The 21,829-nt window shown below is 44.7% G+C and overlaps 1 protein-coding gene across 1 annotated transcript in view; it reads left to right on the top strand.

The window, feature by feature from the left end:
* LOC124605992 overlaps positions 1 to 21,829 on the top strand; it is a 230,835-nt gene that overhangs the window by 113,686 nt on the left and 95,320 nt on the right. Inside the window, exon 4 of the mRNA XM_047137954.1 lies at positions 8,668 to 8,839. Within this exon, the coding sequence (XP_046993910.1) occupies positions 8,668 to 8,839 (172 nt within the window). The remainder of the gene's footprint in view (positions 1 to 8,667; positions 8,840 to 21,829) is intronic.

Raw genomic sequence — 21,829 nt, forward strand, 5'->3', positions numbered from 1 at the left:
AGTAGTGGGTTTAAAAACGAATAAGAAAATAGAAAGAAGGGTAAGCTACTATGAACATCATAGTGAACGGGTTACCATATCCAAGATAAACATGAAGCCCACACCTATCACAGTAGTACAAGTTTATATGCCGATTGGATCCGCAGATGATGAACAGACTGAAGAAATGTATGATGAGATAAAAGAAATTGTTCAGGTAGTCAAGGGAGACGAAAATGTAATACGTGTGGGGGTCTGGAATTAGTAGGAATAGTAGGAAAAGGAAGATAAGGAAAGATAGTACGTGAGTATGGACTCGGGGAAAGGAATGGCAGAGGTAGCCGCCTGGTAGAATTTTGCACAGAGCATAATTTAATCATTGCTAACACTTGGTTTAAGCCTCATAAAAGAATACTGTATACGTGGAAGAGACCTGGAGACACAAGAAGGTTTCAGACTGGTTATATAATGATAAGACACAGATTTCGGAACCCTATTTTAAATTGTAAGATATTTGCAGGGGAATATGTGGACTCTGACCACAATTTGTTGGTTATGAACTGTAGATTATAACTGAAGAAATTGCAAAAAGTTAGGAAAGTAAGGAGATGGGATTTGAAGAAGTTGAAAGAACCAGATATCGTTGAGAATTTCAGAGAGCATTAGGCAACAGTTGATTTGAACATGGGAAGGAAATACAGTAGAGGACGAATGGGTAGCTTTCATAGATGAAATAGTGAAGGCAGCAAATGATCAACCAGGTAGAAAGAGAAGACCTAGTAGAAATTGTTGGATAACACGGAAGATACTGAGTTTAACTGATGAAAGAAGAAAATATCAAAATCTGCAAACGAAAGAGGAGAAAGGGAATACAGAAATATAAAAAATGAATGCGAATACATAAAATGCAAGAAGTCACTTTTTGAATAATTATTTATTATTCCATGAAGATGTTTTGGAACGTCTTCAGGTTCATCTCCAGATGGTTTTCTGGAAGTTGCATCACTATGTCTAGCATAATTATGGTTGCTGGATTGCGACAATATGGGCGGCTTTTTCGTTAGTCCATCTGTCTGCTTCCATTTTGATGACCAGTTACGTAACTAATGAGGAGGTACTGAATAGAACCAGGGAGACAAATTTGTGGCATAGTTTGACTAAAAGAAGGGACTCGTCGATAGGTCACATTCTGCGATGTCAAGGGATCACCAATAGAGTATTGGTGAGAGGTGTAGGGGGTAAAATTCGGAGAGGGAGACCGAGAGATGAATAAGGCAATCAGAATCAGAAATATGTCGGTTGCAGTAGTTATTCGGAGATGAAGACGCTTGGCCAGCACAGAGTAACATGTAGAGCTGGATCAAACTAGTATTCGGACTAAAGACCACAACAACAACAATAACGTAATATTATTTAATGCGTCACTGCTTTTCTGACATGAAAGTAATCTGTGAATATTTATCGTGATGATCGTATTCACTGCATCCTTGTAATGTGGTGAAGTCCTTTAAATTAGTACGGATGTATGTGTTGTACCATTTCTTCTGCATGCCATTGTTGTCACATGTTTTGTCTTCTAATTTTGTACCTCAGATATCATCAACAAGTTGTGCTAGTCTAAATAAATGATTGTTTTGCGACATATTTTCATCTATTGCATCATCATTCTTGGATAAACCTCGTCCCTAGAAGGTAATTTACAGGGATCTACAATCAAATTTTTCAGGTCTTTTCACATGCCTATAGCTGTATTAGATAACTCAAATATAACGATTATGTTACCATCTATATCCACTCTAGTGAATCCAGTTCTTTTGTACGCTGTCACAACCTCTGTTAGTACAAATTAAATCAGGTTGTAGGACGGTTTTCATGACACTAACAATGTTTAACACTTCATTATCAATTTTGTAATCTTGTAATGAAATTTTCTACTTCCGCTAGTCTGTAGAGAAGGATTAGGTTCTTTGACAACTCCTGCCACTTAAATTTCTAGGTCCTGACGTAAATACTAACTGGGGAGGGGGACGTGTTTCTCCAGATACACTGGTATTCGATTTACTTCTTGTTTGCTGATAATTGTCGATTGCATGACACGGCGCTGGATGAAATCTGAAGCAGCTTGAGGAAAAGGGGAGGGGTATGGGGCGAGGGAGGGCAGCGGATTGAGACTTCTACCAGGTAATTATTTATTTCAAGTTTCTGCTACCAGTCACTTTTTATTTTATGCTTAATCTAACATAATGCAACGCGTTTAGAACATGTTCTGTTCATCTTCAAAGTTTATACATACATACATAGAGAAATGTTACTTAAAAATAAAGTCTTAAACTACATTAATCTAGAACACTTTGTCCATTGTTTTTTACTGTAGCTGCTGGTGTGGAATTTGGGGGGGGGGGGGAAGAGGGGGGCAGTGTATATCTAGAAATCGAAGGCAGTGATGTCTTCTGCTGGTTTTCTTCTTTGTTGTTGACTGTGTATATCACAGCCTGTATCGGATGCAGATAGATTTGCATCAGTTATGTGTTACGAAAATTGTGTGAAAGGCTTTTATATGACAGTTGATCACTTACAATTTCATCAACTTGCTGCTTCACTTGCATCACTGGTGTAATGGCGGAGCTGTTGATTGACACTACACTATTGCACATCATGTTTTGTCACTGGTTGCCACTGCACAAATTGCTTCGACGTTATACACACAACACAAGATGGCGGACTGTAGCATGTGAGGCTGTATCGATTATTGAGGATTTCTATAGATATTCTTGGTTCTAGTCAATTGTTTACATTGACATTTCATGAATCTATTGAGTTAGAACTGGCTTAAGACTGTTGAAGAATGTTGAGTTTTTGAATACGGTTATTTCATTAAGAATGTTATCTCCATGCTTTGTGTTATGTATGCAAATTTCCATTTCTTCCATGATATCCATTCTTTTACGTTTTCCTATTTTGTGTAAAATTTCGAGGTTGTCTTTGATTTTCAAAGGGTGGTCTGTGTCTTTAATGTGAGTTGCTACTGCTGATTTGTTACATCTATCAAACCTGTAGCAGTCTAAATGTTCTTTGAATCGGGTTCTGAAATTTCTGCCTGTTTGGCCGATATAATATTTATTACGTTGGCTGCAGGTAATTTTTTGTGGGAGGAGGGATGCGTTGAGGAGTTTGGTATAGTGGTGTTATCCCACACAGTCACGGTTCACAAACATAGCCATTATGGCTGAAAATAATTCTACCAGGTAGTTGGAAGCGATGAAGTAGATGTGAACGGCGAAACGGCAGACCTGCACCACGTGTCATTGCTTTTGGTTCTAGTGGCTGGAAATGGGCGCAAGAAGTCCAGATGCATAGCATCGGCTGGCGTGGAAAGTTGGAGCTGCGAGATGAAGATTCAGCTGAGAAGGCGAGAGTGTTGACAATTGTGGAACAGGAAAGGTGGCCTGGTTCCTTTGCTGGCCTCGGCGATGATAGCGATCCACTTTCTGCCGGGTCATCTAATTAAAAAAGGAGCAAGTTTAACGTCCTATCGACACCGAGCTTGCTCAGGTGGATAGAGGCGAGAGAGGGAATAGGCCTTGTCGAAGGAACAAGGTCAGCTGTGGTGTGCTACTTCTTGGAATCCATCGCAGAGCTTTCGATGACAGGCTATTTCTGCGGCGTCTTTCTAGCAGAAGTGGCCATAATCGTCGAACATTCTCTCCATTACTGTGGGCGGATCGGAATCGAACGTGCGTCTGAGGATTACGTGTACCCATATCTGTAGCGCTACTAATATTCGCCATGTATAGGAAATACAACTCCCTTATATACAGGAAAGCAATGGGGATGCGAAAGCGCAGTTAAAGCTTGAACAAGAAGAACGCCTCAAAGGAAAGGGAACCTGTATTTCCGATAAAGGCAACTTCCGTTGGTGTAGTACAGTTTTCCACTTGTCTTTTTGTATTTTTTTATGTTTTCAGTATCGGTAAAACAGGCACGACGCAGCAAGGAAGATATATCTGTAAATACACTGCCTGACAAAAGAATTTACACTCGGAGAAGGGGAGGAGGAAACAAATAATACTTCACGGGCTGAGATTATGTGTGACGTTACCGCAGTGATTACAAAATCGAGTCAAATTCACAAAGGATTTGGCAGTGTGAGCCGACTTATTTGTATGACGTTAAACCACCTCTGGCCTGGATGTATGCACTGATAGCGGCTGAGAAGGGCGTCATGAAGCCTTTGCATCTTCTCGTGAGGCAAGCTGATCTACAACTGTCGCAAGTGGTCGTTTATATCCTTGATACTGCCACTGGGATGAAGTTTTCCAAGTTGGACCCACATATGTTCTGTCGGGGACAGATCTGAGAAACTTGCTGGCCAAGAGAGTACCTCTACATCACGCAGACATCTCATAGAGACATGTGACTTTTGGAAAATGGCACTGAGATACTGTCGAATGTTAGATACCTCCGTGACGTAGCGTTGTGCCGCCAGAGTTCCCTCAATCACTAACTACTATGATCTAGAGTCACACCCAATCTCTCCACTTACACTATGTGATCAAAAGTATCCGGACATCCAAAAACATACGTTTTGCATATTAGGTGCATTGTGCTGCCACCTACTGCCAGGTACTCCATATCAGCGACCTCAGTAGTAATTAGACATCGTGAGAGAGCAGAATGGGGCGCTCCGCGGAACTCACGGACTTCGAACGTGGTCAGGTGACTGGGTGTCACTTGTGTCATACGTCTGTATGCGAGATTTCCACACTCCTTAGCCTCCCTAGGTCCACTGTTTACGATGTGATACTGAAGTGGAAACGTGAAGGGACACGTACAGCACAAAAGCGTACAGGCCGACCTCGTCTGTTGACTGACAGAGACCGCCGACCGTTAAAGAGGCTCGTAATGTGTAATAGCCAAACATCTATCCGGACCATCACACAGGAATTCCAAACTGCATCAAGATCGACTGCAAGTACTATGACGGTTAGACGGGAGATGAGAAAACTTTGATTTCATGGTCGAGCGGCTGCTCATAAGCCACACATCACGCCGGTAAATGGCAGACAACGCCTAGCGTGGTATAGGGAGCGTAAACATTGGACGATTGAACAGTGGAAAACCGTTGTGTAGAGTGACGAATCACGGTACACAATATGGGGATCCGATGGCAGGGTGTGGTTATGGCGAATGCCCGGTGCACGTCATCTGCCAGAGTGTGTAGTGCCAACAGTAAAATTCGGAAGCGGTGGTGTTATGGTGTGGTCGTGTTTTTCATGGAGGGGGTTTGGACCCCTTGTTGTTTTGCGTACACTATCACAGCATAGACCTACATTGATGTTTTAAACACTTTCTTGCCTCTCACTGTTGAAGAGCAATTAGCGGATGGCGATTGCATCTTTCAACACGACTGAGCACCTGTTCATAATGCACCGCCTGTGGCGGAGTGGTTAAACGACAATAACACCCCTGTAATCGAATGGCCTACACAGAGTCCTGACCTGAATCCTATAGAACATCTGTGGGATGTTTTGGAACGCCGAATTCGTGCCAGGCCTCACCGACCCATGTTGATACCTCTCTTCAGTGCACCAGTCCGTGAAGAATGGGCTGACATTCCCCAACAAACCTTCTAGCACCTGATTGAACATATGCCTGCGAAAGTGGAAGCTGTCATGAAGGCTAAGGGTGGTCCATCACCATATTGAATTCCAGCATTACCGCTGGAGGGTGCCACGAACTTGCAAATCATTTTCAGCCAGGTGTCCGGATACTTTTGATCACATAGTGTATCATGGCGTCAGTGCCTCTCCAAACCACGAAAAGAACTCCCCCCCCCCCCAGGTCGCCGCCATATGCACCAACGATGGTGAGATGGGGCAGTGCAGAACTGCGATTCATCGCTGAGAACAGTGCGACACAATTCATCTGCAGTCCATGATTCCCGGCCACAATACCGCTCCCAGCTCAGCCCTCTATGTTGTGGTGGTAAAGGAAGCCTACGTATGGGGCGGTAATTTCCTATTCTACCTGTTGTTAGTCTCTGACAAACGGTGCGGAATGACAGAAGTTGCAGCGAGTCTTTTGGATGGCAGGCGCCAGGCGCAAATGTTAAGAGGTTGCGATGCGGGTGGTGCACAATACGGTGATCCTTTCTTGTGATGTTCAGCTGTGGTCGACCGGACTTTTGACGACAAGTATGTTTGTATGTGCCCTTACGTTCCCATACAGTCCAACATTTGGGCGCCGAAACGTCAGAGTGCCCAAGAAAACTGGATATTACACGAGTCATTCAACTGCCCAAATGGAGAAGCACAACGGGACCCCTCTCAATCGGTGTCAGGTGCTCATAACGCTGTCTCACATGAGTACGTGGCATCTATGTGTCCTTCAGTGATTACTCACCATCTGATGTTGTTCACGACCCTTATATATCTTACCAGGCCTGGTAACAACACTAAATACCAACAACACTAATGTACTCTGGTGGCTGTTTTAAGTGTCCCAGAGAATTTCAAATCTGATCAATTACATACACGCCGATAGGAATGTACGTGTACGAAGTTACAGTGATATCCGACCATGTCTTCTTGGTGCTTCAGGTTTTTGAGAGACAGTGTATTAATTATCCTTTAATATTTAATCCAGATTCCATTATGCTTCATCAGGCTAGAAGGTAAGCACGTTAGTGGAACATATATGAACCAGTTTCGTTTTGGTGATGAGAGATTATTGATCGCCGTTATGTTAAAAAAACTTAAGCAATGAATGGAGGAATTCAATACAGCTATTTTGAAAATATGATTGATAATCTCTTACGATGAGACTGAAATATCGAAAAGAAAACAGCACAAATTAACGTCATAGTTCCAGTTGACAAGATTCTATGTTTGAGGCAGTTGCTCCACCTTCACTGATGTTATAGCAGTCGCACGAATATTCCTATGTGATTCCTTTGTCACCACCGTACGGCCTTCGCTCTAATATATACGCTGCTTTCCGTCGTTATTCATTTCATTACCACATACGCGAATTCGGCATAGGTGTGGACGTAGTAGTCTGAGGTAGCTCATACTCCGTGTGTTCTTATATCTTCTACATTAAAATCCTAAAACCTCCTTGATCGAGACTAGTACAATATTTGCTTTCGATGAAAGAATTACACACTACGTAAACGTTTCTGAGTCGATCCTTTACCAATTCAGCAGCGAGCGAAATGCATTCCTTCTCCACGTACACTCATGTTCGGAAATAAACAGAACTCCTTGAACGACTAGAGATAGGCCATTCATATTCAAAGGACATACACATTAGGATGTTCTACAGAAATGATTAGAAAATGAGTCACTTCGGTTCAGCATGTGTCATCCGCCATGAGCCCTGATAACTTGTTCCATGCGTGAAGGCATCGACACTTATAAGACGCGAAAGCCATCCATGCTGTATTCACCTGGTTCCAAAATACATATGTGTTGGTTGGAACTGGGTCACAGCGCTGCACCCACCCTTTGACCATATCCCACACATTTCCGATTGGTGACAAGCCTGGTGATCTGGCGGGCCAGGGCAAAAGGTTAACATCCTGTGATATCAAGAAGGCACGTATTCGTGCAGCAACATGTGGTCCTGCGTTGTCTTGCTGAAAAATGGCGTATCGAGTGTTGTGCAGAAAGGGAATGGCTACGGGTCGCTGGATGTCGTTCACGTAGGTCACACTGGTCACAGTGCCCTGGACACGCATCGTAAGGCCTTGAGTTGGCGCTGTGTGTGTCGTCTGCGAATGCAGTCACTGTGTTGCCGTTCCCCCTGTCTGTGGCGAACCAAAACGAGGCCAACATTTTCAAACAGATGCTGGACTCGTCTTAAAACACTATCTGACGCCATTCGTGTCCCCAGTGACGTCGTTACATGCACCATTGCCGTCTGGCATGTTTCTGCACATTTCTTCTGGTAAACCTCCCGGGATGTACATTCGTCAAAGCTAGGTGGATTCGTAGACGACGCGCATGTAACCCATTGCCGTAATAAATGGCGACGGATTGGCACCCCTGACAGTGTGCGACGCGTTACACTGTTACGCCAGAGCCGAGGAGGACGCAGATCTGTCCTGCAATGCCATTCGGATGAGGTGTAGATTTTCTCGGAGGTGATCTGGCTGGTACGACCCAACTCGTCGTTTTCTATCGGCCGTCCGTGCGTCATTCTGCACACACCCGTCTCACACGAGCAGCAGTTTCCCGGATGGAAACATTCTCCCATGCCACTAAAGCGTCTTCTTTTAAACCCACTGATTTGATGGTACGGTTATCGCATACGTCCACGAGGCATCCTGCACATCTGCACAAGTGACACTCAAGGCACCTTCGGTTTATAGCGCATTTTACCGGTAGGTGGTGTTGCGCCGCGATGTCGATGAAGACCTTAAGCCCGATGGCCGACATGGTTCAAATGCTACTCATTTCTGCAGAACATACTAATGTTCATGTCCTGTGAATATGGACGTCCTATCTCTAATGTTCTATTTCTTCTGAACGTGAGTGTACATCTGCCAAATCAGCGTACATAATATGACAGATTGTGAAATACGCCCTGAAGACTACCAATCTTATAGCTTGTGGCACTTCTGAGATCAGATGGCCTGTCAAAGTGTTGGTGGACGTAATATCCCGTCACTGTTGGCTTTCCCCGCAGACGCGACACGGGGACGTAATACTGGACATGCTGAGTCCGGGCCGCGACTACGTCATCACACTGCGGCCGCTCTGGCTGGAGCCCGCTGTCGCCCGCCTCGCCAGCGACGACTCAGACACTGACGGCGCTTCCGATGCTACGGTGGCCGTCATCAGAGACGCAACGCTGCCCGGTGAGTAAAACGCCACTTCTGACCGCTTTGTGATATGAAGCTGAGCAGTTCTCTGTCTGGCACACAGCTGGCGTTTATGTCAAGGAAGTTTGTTTTTGTTATGTTCATACAATGTCTCCTAGAGATCATAAATGAGCTCTCTGTACTCGCTTTAAATTCCCCGTTGGCCCTGTAACGTCTTCTGCTTGATCCACCAGTTTCCGCCGCTGCCCTTTACCGGAAAAATCATCAATAGAGTCTGTTGTTGGGTACAAATGGATTCTACTCGTATAGAGTCCACGAGTACGCAAGTATAACCGCGGACTCAAGGCACCCTGCTACATACATAACAGCTGGACGCTGCGGCGCCAAACCTCTCTTTATGTTATTATTTAAACATACATTAGTAAGTGTGGTACCTAACACAGCTGACATAAACTTTCAATCAGGTACGTACATTGATATGCCAAAACATGATGACCACTGCCCACTGTGACGTTCGATGCTGCCTGGTGGCGTTGCGGGCGCGTGACGCGGTAACAATAGTATGTAAGAAGAGCAGACACGGCCGGGGATCGCCCTAGCGCAGAAATGGGCTGCAAATAGTGAAATTCATCGAGATACGCGACTTTGACAAAGGGTATATTATTATGTAGAGCCTGTGAATGAGTATCTCGAAAACAGCAAAATTGGTCGAATGTTCACGTTCTACTGTCGTGTGCATCTACGGAAGAAGGTAGAAGGACAGTGAAACTACCACGAGGCACTAAATTGTTGGACGTCCACGACTCTTCACAGAACGTGAGGTTTGGAGACTTGTCTGCTCTATAAAGTAGGATAGGTGGTGCTCTCTGGAATCTCTGCCAAAAGAGCACAACGCTGGTACACTCACACGTGTTTTGGAGCACACTGTTTATCGTACATCGTCCAACACGGAGCTCTGCAGCAGACCACTCCTACTTACTCACATGTTGACCCAATGATAACGACAATTACGATTGCAGTGGGTATGGGACCATAGGGATTCGACCGTCGATCACTGGAAATATGTTATCTCTTCGGGAGAATCACGTTTGCGCTACACTAGGTCGATGGTCGTCTCTGCAAAGGCCGTCATCGAGGTGAACGATGGCTCGAAACATGCAACGCGTCATGGTCACAGGCTGGTGGGAGCAGTATTATGCTATGGGAGATATTTTGCTTGCTTGCTTCGGACCTGTGGTAGTAATCGATGACAGCTGTGATACACCTTCATCCCTTCATAGTTGATGTCTTCCCCGACGGCGATGTCATTTTTCATCAGAATAATTGTCCGTGTCACGGAGCCAGAACTGTGCTACAGTGGTTTGAGGAGCATTATAGTGATGTCTCGGCGACCAGATTCGCCTGATGTGAATCCTATTATAGGTGCCCCGGTGGCCCCGGTTGCCTACGGTGGACTGGATTGCCGAGCAGTGACCTCTCCAGTTGTCAGGGTGCTAGGAAATGACTGTCGACGTGTCAGAAACGCCAAGGAAACATTATTAATTCATAACACCTTTATTCCTGCCGAGTACAATGTGTCTTGGTGATATCAACGACCTTTCCCTAGTCCTCGCTCACTCGTAGTGATGACACCAGCTCCGGGCCGCACGTCTTGCTAGCGCAGCGCCGCGTGCTGTGACGTAGCGAAGGAATGTCCTTACTTCGAACTTCGGCCGCGCGTGGCTGGTAGTGTCCGGCTGGCCGGCCAGCTCGGCGGCGAACAGCGGCCGCTGCGCGTAGGGGGCTCGGGGGCTCCGGGTTGGAGTTCCGGCACTGTCGGCACGAGAGGCATTCTCGCAGTGCGGAGTGTACTCTATCCCACCCCATCTTCTTCCCTGCTCCTCCTGGTGGCTTCCCCCGCAGTGGACGGGCGGAACGGGCTGCAATCCCCCAGCGTCGTCGGCTCACCCAGTTGTGACGGTGGATGCACAGGGCCTAGGCCCCGCACGATCTCGACGACGGCTCACTGATGTGGTCAGCATTGGCGGCGAGCGAGTCTGCCGCGATGTCTGCTAATCCTGGGTTGATGACTGACAGCGGCAGCAGAGAGGACCAGAGCTGGTACTGTCCCCTCGTCTGCTGCTGGATGGGCCGCCCTTACTGCAACATCTCCTTAATAAAGATTAACATTTCGACCACCGAGCTGAGCGCTATGCAGCGACCCAGTACACATCTCACTGCAAGTCTAACTGTGAGTGTCTTGTTGCTTATCAAAGCTGGCGTATTTAAAGGAAGCACGAGCGACGTCCTGTCGTCATGCTCGTTTGTAATGAACGCCTTCATTCCACTTATACTGTTGATTCATCTGTCGTACTCGCCCCTTAGGTGTTCTTGCGACAGGGTTCCGTGGTGTTACGCCAGTCTTACGCGAAGTTGTGAAATGCAGTACAGCTGACGCTATACCTGTGTCTTACACTCCACGAAAGTCTCCGTCTAACACAAACCGGCATGCTAAGCAATTCTCTCTCGCCTGCTGTGTGTAACCAGGCCATTGCACCTGCGTGACGAGACATTCCATACATGTGCAATCCTCTTACCTCTTGGCTAACCTACTGCCTCTGGCTCTCGGCATAGGCAACGAAACTTTGACAATATTCCACGTTTCCAACTCTTTACTATTCCGTGACACTACACTATGGAACCCATCTGCGTCGCTATCGGGAGTCATCACCGCGTACGCAATCTGCGGCCCGTTGTTTACACGAATTACATGACCTGTGCGTAGACATACCAACAAACTGTCATATCCGTGATATACAGAAGTAGTGATGCATTTCGTTCCAAAGACGGACAAACAAGCTATTAAGCAGATGGTCATTATGGTTTTGGCTCATCAGTGTACAGTAATTCAGTTTGACAGTTTCAGACTTCCTTTTAAGAGAGGCACGCCACAATGAATTTGAATTACTTCAGTGAAATAGATTAAGTTGCTGCAAGCTCGGAAATAGATAGACAATATTTCAGTCATTTTACGTATCACCAGTTCCTTAAAAGCTCAATGCCTTCCCGAAAGTTAACAACTGGGTATCATCTTGTCTTTAACTATCGATCCAAAATTCTCAACAAGACGTGATTACAAGAAAAGAAATCTTCTCGTGATGAAGTCAGATTTAAATTCAAATTACTATTTCCACATAAGCATTCACTTTAGAAAATCATAAGGGATAAACAAGTAACTTTTCACGTCAACTAATATATTTTAGTACACGTAAGTTATACATTAACATCGATGTTAGTCGTACGAGGTCAAGACTGTTGTTGCGGTCTTCAGTCCGAAGACTGATTTGATGCAGCTCTACGTGCTACTCTATACTGTGGCAACCTCTTGATCTAATAACTACTGCTACCTATATCTTTCTGAATCTGCATACTGTATTCTTCACTTAGTCTCCTTCTACGTTTTCAGCCCCCACACTTCCCTCCAATACTAAATTGGTGATCCCTTGATGCCTCAGAATGTGTCCTACCAACCGATCTCTTCTTCTTGTCAGGCTGTACCATAAATTTTTTGTGTCCCCAATTCTATTCAGTACCTCATCATTAGTTACATGATCTACCAATCTAATCTTCAGCATTTTTCTGTAGCACCGCATTTCGAAAGCTTCTCTTCTCCTTTTGTCTAAACTGTTTCTCATCTATGTCACACTTCCATACAGGGCTACACTCCAGGCAAATACTTTCGGAAAAGAATTCCTAACTCTTAAATCTATATTCGATGTTAACAAATTTCCCTTTTTCAGAAATGCTTTTCTTGTAATAGCCAGTCCACATTTTATATCCTCTCTACTTCGGCGATCATCAGTAATTTTGCTGCCCAAATACCAAAGCTCATCTACTACTTTAAATGTCTCATTTCCTAATCTAATTCCCTCAGCATCACCTGATTTAATTCGACTACATTCCATTACTCTTGCCTTGTTTTTGTTGACGTTCATCTTACATCCTCCTTTCAAGACACTGTCCATTCCGTTCAACTGTTCTTCCAAGTTTTTTCTGTCTCTGGTGGAACTACAATGTCATCAGCAAACCTCGAGCTTTTTATTTCTTCTTCCTGAACTTTTGATTCCTATTCCAAATTTTTCTTTGGTTTCCTTTGCTGCTCAGTGTACAAATCGAAAAACATCAGGGATATGTTACAGCCCTGTCTCTCTCCTTCCTCAACAAATGCTTTCCTTTCATGTCCCTCGATTCTTATTACTGCCGTCTGTTTTCTATACAAGTTGTAAATAGCCTTTCACTCCCTGCATTTTATCCCTGCTACATTCAGGATTTCAAGGAGAGTATTCCAGTCAGTGTTGTCAAAAGCTTTCTGCAAGACTACAAATGCTATAGACGTAGGTTTGCCTTTCCTTAGCCTATTTTTTAAGGTAAGTCGTAATATAAGTATTGTCTCGCGTGTTCCTCTGGTATCCAAACTGATCTTCCCCGAAGTTGCCTTCTATCAGTTTTTCCGTTCTTCTGTAAAGAATTCATATTAGTATTGTGCAACTACGACGTATTAGTGATAGTTCGCTAATTTTCACCCTGTCACTGCTTTCCTTGAAATTGGAATTATTACATTCTTCTTGAAGTCTGAGGGTATATCGCCTGTCACGTACATCTTACACACCAGATGGAAGAGTTTTGTAATGGATGGCTCTCCCAAGCCCATCATTAGTTTTGACGGAATGTCATATACTGTTCATCTCCCCTGTATAGACACTCTACATACTCCTTCCACCTTCCAGCTTTCCCTTCTTTGCTTAGTACTGGTTTCCCATCTGAGCACTTGGTATTCACGCAGCTGCTTCTCCTTCCCCCAAAGGCCCCTTTAGTTTTCCTATACTCAGTATCTATCTTTTCCCTAATGAAACATTTGTTCTCTAGCCATTCCTGCTGCACCATTTTGTACTTCTTGTCACTCTGCTTTTTAAAAAGTTTGTATTTGTTTTCGCCTGCTTCATTTGCTGCATTTTTATGTTTTATCTTTTCATCAATTAAATTCAATATATCCTGTGTTAGGCCTTGTCTTTTTACATATTTGCTCATGTGCTGCCGTCACTATTTCATCTCTCAAAGCTACCTATTCCTTTCCCATGTTCTAGTCAACCATTGCCTAATACTCCCTCAGAAACTCTCAGCAGCTTCTGGTTCTTTCAACTTTTCCAGGTCCCATCTCCTTAATTTATTACCTTTTTCAGTTTCTTCAGCTATAATCTACTGTTCATAACTAGTAAACTGTGGCCAGAGTTCCATCTACCTGGTTCCTATATAATAATCAATCTGAAACCTTCCGGTGTCTCCAGGTCTCTTCCACATATACAGCCTTCTTTTATGGTTCTTAAACCGAGTGTTAGCGATGATTAAATTATATTCCGTGCAAAATTTTCTTTCATTTCTACTATTTTTCCTTCTCTTCTTTTTCCTACTATCGAAGTACAGTCTACCATTACTATTAAATTTTCGTCTCCCTTAACTGCCTCAATAATTTCTTTTATCCCGTCATACACTTCTTTGATCTCTTCATCATTTTCGGAGCTAGCCGACATATAACATGTACTAGTCTGGTGGGTGTGGGCTTCGTGTCTATCCTGGCTCTAAAAATGCCTTAACTATGCTCTTCATAGTAGCTAATCCGCATTCCTATTTTCGTATTCATTATTAAACTTACTCCTGCATTACACATGTTAGTTGTATCTACGTGTCCAGAAGTCTTGTTCTTACTGCCACCGAACTCCACTCCGCTCCACTACACATAACTTCAACCTACCCATTTCCCTTTTTAAATTTTCTAACCTACCTGCCTTATTAATCGATCTAACATTCCACGCTCCGATCCGTAGCATACCAGTTTTGTTTCTCCTGATGACGGCTTCCTCCTGAGCAGTCCCCGTCCGGAGATCCTAATGGGCGACTATTTTACCAACCGGAATAATCCGGAGGTCAAGATGAGAACTAAGTAATTATCATTACATTTTAATTTACAAAGTTGATCGTCTATTATTATGTTTGTTTAAGACAATTAAATCGATTTAATACGATGTAAATCAGAGGACGGTAACACACGCTGACTGAATCTTCTTTCACGCGATGGTCTTCGCGTTTTGAACAACAGCGGTCGGCTTTTTGTTTGATGACAGCACCGAAGATGATGCCGACGTCGTGTTACGTTAGGGAAAAGATGCAAAAAGCCAATTAAGTTCACAATTCAATTTTTACACTAACACAAATAACATTGACTATAATGCTACTACATATTTTACATTATATGTTTGCGTGTGTGTGTGTGCGTGTGCGTGTGTGTGTGTGTGTGTGTGTGTGTGTGTGTGTGTGTGTGTGTGTGTGTGTATTATACATGTGTATATAAATACGTATATCTATGTGTGTATGCACAAGGTGATTCTATGACTATGTTTCAAACTTTCAAGTATGATGGAGAATGGTAAAAGTATCAATTTGAGGCAAGGGACTATGGTCCGGAAACCACCGAGTGTAAAGTTATAAGCGAGAAACGTTCTGATACTTGTGACAGTGGAACACATGCGCTGGTACTGTTACTGTAGGCTAGGTAATCCCGAAGAGCACTTAGGTGTAGAGGCTGGGACAGTAACTCAACTAATTCGATGCAGTACTGTGTACTAATTATGAGCAATCCTGGTATACAATGTCTGTACTGTAGTAGACTACGAGTTAAAGTACTAATGTCGATCAGCCCTAATCAAATGGAGTTGTATACCGTGACAGAACATGATTTTTGTGCATGGACAAGGAAATGGAAGCAGCCGAGAAGCGGAAAGGTTGTACAGCACTAAATATTCGTGCAGAAGACCTCAGGCTCACACCATGTTTCCAAGAATGTTCCAAAGATTAAGTGGAACAGGGCAGTTGATACGACAGTACTGCGACCGAGGAGGACGAACGTGGGTTTCATAGTCGAAAAATTGCGAAACTTCTCTTACTTAACTACGAAATTCATGCTTGAATATAACCAGGTATGCTTGTGGGGCGGTGGAGCGTGTCCTCGCATCTCGGCCCGACCATGTATTGTTTCAGTCTGCCTTTAACCTAGCCTTCGCCTCTCAACGATATGAAGATCAGCAAGGAACAACCAGTGGTTCGCATTCCACGTCAAACGGTAGATTCCTTTCACCGGTAGGATTAAGCGGATGGGTTAGGAACATACAGGTCACCGACGTGACGTCCGACGGAAAGACTTTGTCAGCCCGTTGAGCCACACGGCATTATTACCTATGCGGAAGGTTACTACAGTTCCTTGCCTTCTTCTTCCGATTTTGTAACTAACTTACCGAGTTTTTAATGGTCTCCGAAATGCCACACACGATGACATTTTCACTCATAAGAAAAATTAGCATCTCAGTACCTTGAACACAATACAAGTAGGATCGTTGAAGCAGTATTTACCGACTGGGACACGGTTTTTTTTTTTCTTTATTGAATTTCGATCCCCCCGAAGGGGGCGGGCTGGCAGCAGCGTAGTATGCCTCTCTTCAGCCTACAGACTATGTTAAAAAGATGAAGAGAATAAATAATAAAAACAGGCGATAAAATTGGAGAATTAAATAGGAACATGGCGAAAAAATCGTGGAACTTAAAACATAGAACAAAGGGATGATGATGCGAATAAAATACATACAAAGCAGACAGGTAAAATAATAGACAGACAATTAAAAAAACACGGCGACAGTCTGGTTTCTGTTCACAAAAGACATTAAATTCACACCCAGCGACAGCATGGTTTCTGTTCCCAACACTAGAAAGACGAACAACACTGAACATCCCCTGGAACACTGCACTAAAAGTTGGCAAATGTGACATACCACAGCCAAGAGCAGGTGGGGGGGGGGGGGGGGACACGGGACAGATGATGGGAAAATAAAAAAAGGGGGGGAAGGAAAGGAAAAGCGAAGGGGGGGGAGGGGGGAAAGGAGCCGATGGAGGATGAGGACCCTTAAGAGGGGTGGGGGGGTGCAGGGCAGATGCGACAGGGAGTGGGGAAGGCAGAGGAGGGGAATACAAAAGGACTCAGGGGGGGGGGGAGAAGGGAGGTAGGGAGAAGTTAGGCAGGGAGAAAACACAGGATGGAAGGGGGGGAAGACGGAGCCCAGGGAAAGTACGGAGGAAAGGAGAGGGGTGAAGATCAGAGTTGATAGGAGGTATAGATGGAGGGAGAGAGGGCATCATCCGGGAGAGGGAGTTGATGGAAGCCACCTCAGGAAAGGAGATGAAGGGTGTAGAGATTGACGGTACGGGGGACACAACAGTGAAGGCGTGGCAGGGGCGGGGACAGAGAGGAGCAACCAGGGGGTGAGGGGATCAAGGCGACGGGAGGGGTCGAGGATGCGGATATGTTTGAGGAATAGGAGCAGATGGGGGAAAGGAATGAGATCATAGAGGATCTACGTGGGGGGTGGGAGGCGTATACGGAAGGCGAGGCGGGAGTGCATGACGCTCAAGGATCTACATCTACATTTATACTCTGCAAGCCACCCAACGGTGTGTGGCGGAGGGCACTTTATGTGCCACTGTCATTACCTCCGTTCCAGTCGCGTATGGTTCGCGGGAAGAACGACTGTCTGAAAGCATCCATGCGCGCTCGAATCTCTCTAATTTTACATTCGTGATCTCCTCGGGAGGTATAAGTAGGGGGAAGCAATATATTCGATACCTCATCCAGAAACTCACCCTCTCGAAACCTGGACACCAAGCTACACTGCGATGCAGAGCACCTCTCTTGCAGAGTCTGCCACTTGAGTTTATTAAACATCTCCATAACGCTATCACGGTTACCAAATAACCCTGTGACGAAACGCGCCGCTATTCTTTCGATCTTCTCTATCTCCTCCGTTAACCTGATCTGGTACGGATCCCACACTGGTGAGCAGTACTCAAGTATAGGTCGAACGAGTGTTTTGTAAGCCACCTCCTTTGTTGATGGACTACATTTTCTAAGTACTCTCCCAATGAATGTCAACCTGGTACCCACCTTACCAACAATTAATTTTATATGACCATTCCACTCCAAATCGTTCTGCACGCATACTTCCAGATATTTTACAGAAGTAACTGCTACCAGTGTTTGTTCTGCTATCATATAATCATACAATAAAGGACCCTTCTTTCTATACATTCGCAATACATTACATTTGTCTATGTAAAGGGTTAGTTGCCACTCCCTGCACCAAGTGCCTACCCGCTGCAGATCTTCCTGCAATTCGCTACGATTTTCTAATGAAGCAACTTCTCTGTATACTACAGCATCATCCGCGAAAAGCCGCATAGAAATCTGGAGGGACTTATAGAATTTGGGGGGAGGGGCAGATATCCAGGCGGGACTGGCATAACAGAGGATGGGACGGATTAATGATTTGTAGGTGTAGAGGATGGTAGAGGGGTGCAACCTCCATGTCCGGCCAGAGAGGAGTTTGAGGAGTTGGTGGCGGTTGTGGGCTTTGGATTGGATGGAGCGGAGATGAGGGATCCAGATGAGGTGACGGTCAATGGTGAGGCCAAGGTAGGTGAGGGTGGGCGTGAGGCGGACAGGACGGGCGCAGACGGTAAGGGAGAAATCCAGGAGCCGGAAGGAGCGAGTGGTACGACCTACGACGATTGCCTGGGTCTTGGAAGGATTGATTTTCAGGAGCCAGCGGTTACACCATGCGGCAAAAAGATCAAGGTGATTCTGGAGAAGGGGCTGGGACCGTTGGAGGGTAGGAGCGAGGGCGAGGAATGCGGTGTCATCGACATATTGCGGGAGGTGTACTGGAGGGGGGAAGGGGGGGGGGGGGTTTGGGGCATATCTGCCGTGTACAGGAGAGGGAAGAGGACGGAGCCCGTGGGCACATCTGCAGAGGGGTAGAAGGTGTGGGAATTGGCATTATGGATGGTAACATAGGAGGGGCGGCGGGAGAGTGGGCCACGGTACAAGGTGCAGTACTTTAACACACTTATTTGCCATTGTAGGAGCTTATTGTTAAGCACTTTTCGTGTTACATGTGTCAATAACGAGTATGAAATTGGCAGGTTCTCACTTTCAAAGAAAGAAAAGGCATTAAAGGCTTTCAAAATTGCATTGTATGCATCCACCTTCTGCTTTAATACGTCTGCTAGAATGGCTACCACATAGTAGCATCATAATACCGTGACAACAGTGACATCTATCGGTGCCTTCTAGAAAGCTGGAGCTGAGCAGCGTGTTCGTACATGTTGGCGTAATACCTAATATCTACGGACTATTACTGTTTGCACGTTTGTTTTTAGTATTTCGGTAAAATGGATAAATTTTAATACTGGGCAGAAGGAAAATTATTTGTCTTTGACGGTTTCCCCTTTCTGGAAAAAGATTAGTTACGAGACTGCTCCTTCTTTATCGGCACAAACGAAACAGGCCTGGTTACCGTCACATATTGCAAAATGGCTACTCCGCAGAAGAAATCATTTTGTGTTCTCGAGTTTGCGAATGTAAATCCGTGATGACAGTGTAAAGACGTTTCAGGTTGAGTTACCAAACTGATCCTCAGATTGGATGGAACATTTGCAGATGGTACCAAACAATTTGTAGACACAGGACGTGTACGTAAATGAAAGAGTCCTGGCGGCCCTCGTGTTTCCGACGAAAATGTCGCTCGAATTCAAACCGCTTTCCATGTAGTCCTTCAAAATCAACTCGTCGTGCCAGTCGGGAGCTACAGCTGCCTACAACAACAATTTGGTGTGCTTTGAGACGCCGGTTGGTTATGATGCCGTACAAGTTACAGACTCTAGGTCGTGATGACAAATGAAAAGATATTGTATCTTCTTTAGAATGCCATTGGCAATAATAAAACTTTCACACAATGCATCGTGTTCAGTGATGGAGCGACTTTCACCTTAGTGGGAAAGTAACGAACAGTACGTTCGAATTTGGCTCCTATAGAACCCACATGCACACAGTCAGCATGTACGAGATTCACCCCCAGTCATTGTTTTATGTGCGAAATCCCACTCATATGTTTATGGCACATTCTACTTCGGTAGATTCACGATTAACGGTCAGCAGTGTCTTGTTATGTGACAAAACTGGCTGTTTCCGAGGCTGAACGAGGACAATTTCATTTCTCAACAACCCCGTCACTGGAGTCGCCAAGTTCGTGATGACTGAAACGCTACCGAGCCATTGGATTGGTCGTCCTTGTGTCGGCGACTGACTTGGCACATCTCAGCCGGCCTCCCCGGTTACAGGATCTGACGCCCTATGACTTCATTAAGAACAACGCTTATGCACTAGCATTACAACACAACTTCGAAGAGTTGAAGAACCGGATCCGTACAGCTATAAGATCAGTGACGACGTCCACCTGCTTGTCTGAATGGTAATGTGTTTTCCTACCATGGAGCAGGCCTGGGTTCGATTCCGGCTCGGGTCCGAGATTTTCTCCACTCATGGACTGGGTGTTGTGTTGTCCTCGTCACCGACGCGCAAGTCGCCCAATGTGGCGTCGCCTGAAATAAGACTTGAAACCCGCGGCCGAACTTCCCCGGATGGGGCCTCCCGGGCAACAATACCACACGACCATTCCATTTTTTCATAAGAGGCGATGGGTGTGATTATCCGAGTATGAGATGAATTCGAGTATCGATGTGAGATTGTTCTTGTCACTGGTGGAGGACACTGAACATCTGTAATCTAAACTTCAGAGATTCATAAATATGTGTCCCAAGCTTCAGAGTTGTAAGTCTTACAGTTTGATAAATAATGCGTCCAAAATACGTATATTCTTTCTGAAACACCCAATATTTAAAGTGAAAAAATAAACTATGAGAAAGTTTTGTGCGAAATTAATGCCCAATTTGTTGAAAGCTGGGCATGAGCAAAGGCGAAAACGAATTTCTCAGCAACGTTGGACTATTTATACATTAAAAAAAATCCATTTTATAAAGTGTCTGAGAATAAAGCGACGAAAAAGAAAGATGCATATCATAGAATTTATTGCTATTATTGCGTTGTTGTTTATATATATTGCAAGAAGCTCTGATAGTCTTATACCTCGAGAACATTAACAAAGTAATTGACAGCAAAGCGCAGTTGACGTGGTAGGGGATGTCGGTTCGTCGGTGCATGCAAGAGCATAGTGACTAGTAGCCACAGCTGCGCTGTTCCGTACTAGTATCTTCTAAAAATGGTTCAAATGGCTCGGAGCACTATGGGACTCAACTTCTAACGTCATCAGTCCCCTAGAACTTAGAACTACTTAAACCTAACTAACCTAAGGACATCACACACATCCATGCCCGAGGCAGGATTCGAACCTGCGACCGTAGCGGTCACGCGGTTCCAGACTGTAGCGCCTAGAACCGTTCGGCCACTTCGGCCGGCAGTATCTTCTAATGCTCCCTCTTAACAGGCAGCATTCGGTTTGCCTTACAGAATCGTTACATCCTTGTCGTTTAAGGAACGTAATCTTGTGTACAAAATGATACCGTTTTTCTGTTATTTGTATAATTCGACAAATGCAGAGTATTGACGTTTAGTTGGCGTATTCCATACGAAAGGGGTGTTCAAATGGATCTGAAACCTTCCTGGGAATACAATAAATAACGACATTAAAATAATATAAACTGCTTAAGTTCTTAACAGTGATGCAATGTACATACAGTATATCATACGTGTAAAGAGGGGAGTTCCTTAATGCGATATGAGATTTATTACGGAAGCACAGTGGGTGTCACTCACTCAAAATATGCAACACAAACTTTGACGAATTACGACAAAGGAATAAATGCCACTTACAAGGGAATGATCCAATCCGACATTGCAAAACATGCCATGAAATTTTTTATACAGTTGCTCTCGGTTGCTAAGGGAAGGTCGTCGGGCACTATGTTGTCCGTGGTGAGAGGTAATGTCCGAAATGTGGTATTCTCGATACACTCTTGACACTGTGGATAATGAATTCCCTAACGATTTCTCTAATGGAAGGTCCCATGCATCTAGCTTCAACTACCATTGCG

The sequence above is a fragment of the Schistocerca americana genome, chromosome 3 (genome assembly GCF_021461395.2).
Source record: "Schistocerca americana isolate TAMUIC-IGC-003095 chromosome 3, iqSchAmer2.1, whole genome shotgun sequence".
In the NCBI taxonomy this organism is placed as follows: Eukaryota; Metazoa; Arthropoda; class Insecta; order Orthoptera; family Acrididae; genus Schistocerca; species Schistocerca americana.